General features: G+C 39.3%; 1 protein-coding gene across 1 annotated transcript; it reads left to right on the top strand.

Moving 5' to 3' along the window:
* The first annotated feature begins 411 nt into the window (after positions 1 to 411).
* On the top strand, positions 412 to 970 carry LOC107478539 (uncharacterized). The gene is made up of 2 exons (XM_016098675.1): positions 412 to 576; positions 671 to 970. The coding sequence occupies exons 1-2, from the start codon at positions 412 to 414 to the stop codon at positions 968 to 970; spliced, it is 465 nt and encodes a 154-aa protein (XP_015954161.1).
* Positions 971 to 6,340: the final 5,370 nt, after the last annotated feature.

Raw genomic sequence — 6,340 nt, 5'->3', positions numbered from 1 at the left:
TATGTGCCATATATGTCCCTGCTCCAGGTTTAGCCGGTTAATGAACACTCTCTCTCCTATGTGGAGTTGTTGAGTGTGACGTGTCAGGTTAAAGGCTTTCAGGACACGTTGGTCCCTGTACACGTAGCCAAAACGACGTCGTTTAAGGCCTTATCAAAACAACGTCATTTTTAATTGGACATATTAGTTCCCAAGCTTTATGACATGAATGTGTTAAAACGCAGCGTTTGAAGAGGGACAAGACATCGCTGTTTTAAAGGGGATGATCATGAAATTAGGTCTTCACTTTTTACCCCCTGTGCCTCCAACCCGTGTATGTTAGTATGTGAGAGAGAGTTTTTGGCTTCGAAGAAGATGATGTCGAGTGGAAGCAGCACGTCAGTTGCAAGTCGGAGACGCAGTCGGAGAACTATGGATGATGTCTTCAGTGTTGACAGCGGTTCGACTGGCGTCCGAAGGGGGCGACTTAGAAGAAGAGAACATCCTAAGTGTAAGTGCAAGACATATGCCATAATATCCAGGTCTCGCACAGCAGAAAATCCAAATAGGCTGTTCTTTGGCTGTCCTCACTTCAAGGTACTTTAGAGTGGTGGATTTTTGTGGTGCTGTAGTTTTGATAATTGGGACTAAGACTAATGTGATGATTTATGTTCTGTTATTCTGATTGCAGGAAAACCAAGGATATTATGATTTTTTTGTATGGTTTGATGAGATCTTTGGGTATTTGGTGGATGATGTAGTTGATAAGCGTAGATTGGCCTCTGTGGAGACATGCGTGGGTGAAGAATTTGGTGCAGGTTTAGATTATTGCTTGGAGGAGAGAGTGAAACAATTGGAGGAGATATTAATAAAGAGGAATGAAGATAGTTCGAAAGTCAAAAAGGATAGTGTTCTAAGCTTGTTTAGTAGTGTAATAATAGGTGCACTTGTAGTTGTGATTATGTTTTGTATTTATGTGGTGGTTATTTAAGCAATTGGCATTGTGTCTTTGTTGGAAAAATATTGTATTTGAATGGCTCATTTTAGTTAAATGAATATAAGAAGTTGATAATGATGCTAACTTGAAACTAGTCTATATCGAATTCAAAGTATGCAAAGTAATTTGGCAAAGTGGATTAAACCAAAAATAGTATATAATCCAGGGAGGAATATTCAAATAACATAGAGGATGTACATAAAGTTGTTTCAAAATGTTAGCAAAATAAAGAAGGTCTATTTCCTTCTACACACACTGATGTAAAGTGGTGCTCAAAAGTATTATAAGTGCATGTCTATTTTCTTCAAAATAACAAGAGTAAACACTAGCAGGTCCATTTCATAATAAGTTTCTTCCAAAGCATCATTTCTTCTTAGAGTGGTTCAGTCCGGGCGTTGGAATAAATTTGAACATTCTGGAGCTTGTGCCACTACTTGCAGCTGTCATTGTCTCAACACTCACACTTTCCTGTCTCTTGGGCCTAATTATTGTCTGCTTTGGACGTCTAATAGGCTGCTGAGGCTGAATTTGTCTTCCCTGATTGAATTATAAACAATTATGAGTATTCTAAAATAAGATATTAGTCAGTAATATTTAGGAATTAATAGTGAAACATATTATGAAGCATACTTACAGTTGCAGCATTCACATTCATTCCTATGTCTGGTACAGTATGATTTGTTGGTGCCTCAGACTGGGTAACCTCATAAGTAAGCAAATTTATTAGGACAATTAAACCCTTGACGATGTATTTTATAAGTCAAATAGGTCCTTTAGAAATGCTAGTATAAGTCAAATAGGTCCCTAATTACTAATTTATATGTCAAGTTGGTCTCTATAACACAACAACTAATTCATGTCAAAAACCTGAATCCTAAGCATGTTATCACACATATCAAGCTGCACAATGTAATTCATTTAGCAGAAGAATGTAAGTATCATTCATGTATACCTCAGTTACTGGTGCCGATTGAGAAACCTGAACCTCTTCTTGTGTTGCAGTTGACTTTTCCTTGGATTTGCCTTTGACCTTTCCTTTAGGATTAGTTCCATCCTTAGGAGCTCCCTTGCAGGTCTTAGCATTGTGGCCAGTCTCTCCACATTTTCCGCATGTGACTCAGAAGGTCTTTTTTGCCTTATTACCCTCTGCTCCGTCTTCTACTGGATCTCGTCTCCTTCTCTTTACTGGACGCCCTATTGGCCTCTTAACCTTGGGAGAGATTGAGCTTATTTCTCCAGACTTCTCCCAATACTCTTCACTGTTGACGGGACTAACGGAATGACCATATGTTGCTTTGAAGGCATCCATCTTCAGCCACTTGTGCACATATGTGTCTAGTCTGTCTCCCCTCTTAGCAATAGCAGACATGGCATGCACACATGGAATTCCTATAAGTGATTGTAAACAACAATCAGATATACAGTTTGTAAGAATAATAACTAAAAATGCATAAGTTGGAGTGTTATACCTGTAAGTTGCCACATGTTACATGTACATGTGTTATTACCTAAGTGCACCCCTAGCTTCTTGATGTGCATTTGCACCTCAAAAACCTGTCTAGCATCGTCGCCAGTCCATTAAGCAGTCCAGTGCTTGGTGTCCTTCATAATGGCTTCCATCCTTTTTTGTTGTACAGGAGCAACTACATCAGTGTACATGCTTAGGGCCTTTTTGTGTTGTGCCATCCTTCGCATAATGTAACATCTGAGCTCCTCTAGCATTGTGAGTATAGGTTTTCCCCTATAGTGTACTATTTTGGCATTCTACACCTCTGTCATGTTATTGGTGATATTGTCCAGTTTAGGGTAGTGGCTGAATTTTGACTTAGTCCAACATCCGGGATCCAATTTTGCAAGGTAAGCCCACGCGTCCTCATTCATTCTCTTCAGCCTTTGCATATTATCATTAAACTCTGCAACGGTTGAACTTTTGGCACAAGCCCAGACCACATTCTTAAGCTGTGTATCTTTGTATTTGTTTGTGAAATTCTTCCAGATGTGCCTAACGTAGTTTCTGTGATGGGCGTTAGGCATAACCTCCTTCAGTGCTGGCAGAAGACCCTGCATTACAGTTCCAATAGACCAGAAAATAATAGGCATTAAAATGCTTGTTATGATAACAAAAAACATAGTTAACAGTCATTAAACCATGAAGAATACAATGCATTTACTTAGTTAACATAAAAAACACTAATACATATTTAGGGATACCTTCTGTTGATCGCTGATGAAGTTCCAACCATTGGCAGTGCATTGCCCAAGATCATCTTGTAACAACTACAGAAACCATTTCCAACTTGCCTTCGTCTCACTGTCAACTACTGCATACGCAATCACATAAAAATGATTGTTTGTGTCTTGTCCTACAGCTGACAATAATTGTCCCCCATAAAAACCCTTCAGGAAGCATCCATCTAAACCTATCAAGGGGCGACATCTAGCCTTGGACCCCCTTTTACAGGCATTTAAGCAAATATACAATTTATCAAATAATGGAGGAGATTGAGGTATAGGCTCCACTGCCAACAGTGCAGATGAACCTTCATTGCTCCTGTGTAAACCAGAATTACACCAGAATTCACTAAGATCACTAACAATATTCTAATGTATTTTCATATCACAAGAATTAACATAAAATGTAAAAAAATACTATTCTTTATCAATTCACTAACAATATTCTAATGTTTGTCTTTGAAATAAAATAACCTCATATCGGTGTATCTCATTCAGATAGTCACGCAGCTTGCCATATTGCGCCTTCTCGTTACCAAATACTTTTTCCTGGCCATTCGAAGTCCTCTGTACAGCATTTTATCACTGAGTATCACATTGTAATCAACCTTCATGTGATCCCATGCCTCTGCATGTGTCAACCGTGGCTGACTCAACAATCTCTTTTCTAGCTTCCTTGCTACCCAATGATGATCTGCCATATTGCTGCCAAACTCTCTTCCATAGGTGTGAGTTGGATTGTAGGTCTTTATTTGGTATCCACCTGATCGTGAGTTCTTTGCACAGTATATAAGCCAGGGACAGTCATGCTTCTCTGTTTCACCATTTTTCTCACCTTCATTTCCACATTTTGCATTTTCTACTGCATTAGCTTGTGCTTCTACCTCATTGGTAGTATGTCCCTCATTGTTTTTCTCACCTTCAGGATGAGCCTCATTTGTTTCCATCACCCCTTTAGCTTTCTCGCTTTCATTAGCTTCTTTAGCAGCCTGTAACTTTGCCTTTTCCTTAGCTGCTTTTCTTGCCTTTGCCTTGGCTTTTTGCACTTCTTTTTCAGGCATGAAGCTTCCATGTATACAAGCAGCTCTAACCCTTCTCTTATCATTCTTCATGTAAAATATCCTTCTACCCTCTGATATGGTAAAGTCCTTCAGAGCCTGCTTAAATTGTTCAAGTGACTCAAACTCCATGTTCAGCTGAAATTGGACCTCCCTAAATTCTGCACTCGGATTAAATTGAGGCCAATCAAACCCATCTCCTCCATCATCACTTGAGTCATTCGAGGTCAAAAATTGTTCAAACTCATACTCAAATTCAATGTCTGACTCAGGTAACAACTCCACACCAAGTTCTTCATCAAATGTAGCAGGTTTTTTGGACTTCGATGGTCCCTCATTGGCACTAGCAGCTGTAGTTTTGTTTTTGTTGCCACTAGAAGGTCCATTAACTACTTTGTCTTTTTCAACAGACCCATAATCACTCTTATTGGGCCTGCCAGGCCCACCATGACTCTTTCTCTGAATAGATACTCCAGCTACCTCTTCTCTTCCAATGGCTGCCCTTTTTGGCTTGCCATTGCCCTTGCCAACTGGCCCATTAACAGGCTTACTAACTTTGGATTTCTTCTTCCCATTATTCTTTCCTTTCTTCCCAGCTCCAACTAACTCTTCCTCTGAACTTGAATCCGAAAAACCATATCCTGAAGGTGGGGGCTTGTATAATACATCTTCTGTTGACTCATACCCATCATCACTATTTGAACTCTCAACATCTGCATCATTATCAACACCATCATCCTCAGCACTAACCTCTTGCACTTCCACTTCCTCAACACTAACACCATCATCATCAATGAACTCTATATCTTCCATGATTGGATGGTCAAGGTAGATGTAGAATTCATCAGTGTCCTCATTTAGCATTTTATTCTTTTGAAGATCTCTGATCTCTTTGTCTCCATGAACTGGGTGAAGACCTGACTCCAGGTCAGTAGCAGTCAGATCATACCAAAACATTGCCTTATAGTCATGGTAACCCAAGTCCAGAAAAAGTTTTTTCAAGTCAAAGAAACATATCAGATCAATGTCCATTGGGGGAAACTTCTTGACTTCTCCATCGACGTACACAAGTACTCCCTTGTTGTCTCTCACAAAGCTTCCACCGTGGTGAAATACGGGTATCACGTCTTCACTCATCTAAACTAACAAAATAAAAATTTATCACAACTTAAATAAGCAACTAAGCCATTACAAGAACATTAAAACATAATTCAATTTTTTAACAACCACATCGGTAATGTTACTATGAAACGTCACAGACTAAATCAATTTAGAACTCTGACTTAACCAACACTAGCAAAACAATATCTTTAATCTATCCTACACATGACATGCATGTTCATCATACATGAATCTTCGCCTCTGAATTAATTTAGAAAAGAAATTAGAAGACTTACTTCCAACAATGGCGATATGCACGACAATCCACCGCCACCACACAGTCACCGTCAGCTTCGTCAAACGACTGTTACAAACTACAGTCAATGTTAACGGAGTTGAGGAAGATGAAAGGTTGCCTTGTAAAATTTGGGTAAGGGTTTGGGATTTCAGGTAATTTAACAGAGGCAAGGGAGAAGGACTTGCGTTTTTATCCTAGGTCCCTCTTCAACCGCTGCGTTTTAACACATTCATGTCATCAAGCTTGGGGACTAATATGTCCAATTAAAAACGACGTCGTTTTGATAAGGCCTTAAACGACGTCGTTTTGGCTACGTGTACAGGGACCAACATGTCCTGAAAGCCTTTAACCTAACACGTCACACTCAACACCTCCACGTAGGAGAGAGAGTGTTCATTTAACCGGCTAAACCTAGAGCAGGGACATATATAGCACATATTTAATAATTTTGGGGACTAGGGACTTAGTTAATTTTCCTGGGGGACAAATCTGTCGTAAGTCCAATTTCTTGGGGACCTATTTGGGGTATTACTCTTTTTTTTAATTAGATACAATCAAGTTGGCCAATAATTTACTGGCCCACAGATTAACTCACGCGCTCTCTTCTGTGCCAAAAAGGCGAAAAACATATTTCTGCTTACCAAAAAAAAAAGACTCCATAACATAATTTTTGAA

Source organism: Arachis duranensis, chromosome 3, assembly GCF_000817695.3.
Source record: "Arachis duranensis cultivar V14167 chromosome 3, aradu.V14167.gnm2.J7QH, whole genome shotgun sequence".
Lineage (NCBI taxonomy): Eukaryota > Viridiplantae > Streptophyta > Magnoliopsida > Fabales > Fabaceae > Arachis > Arachis duranensis.
This window is presented reverse-complemented; position numbering and strand designations above follow the sequence as displayed.

Excerpts from the sequence above, each read along its gene's own strand:
- LOC107478539 (XM_016098675.1), top strand. The coding sequence starts at position 412 with ATGGATGATGTCTTCAGTGTTGACAGCGGTTCGACTGGCGTCCGAAGG. Across the intron at positions 577-670 it reads TTGGCTGTCCTCACTTCAAG|GAAAACCAAGGATATTATGA; the intron begins GTACTTTAGAGT and ends TTCTGATTGCAG.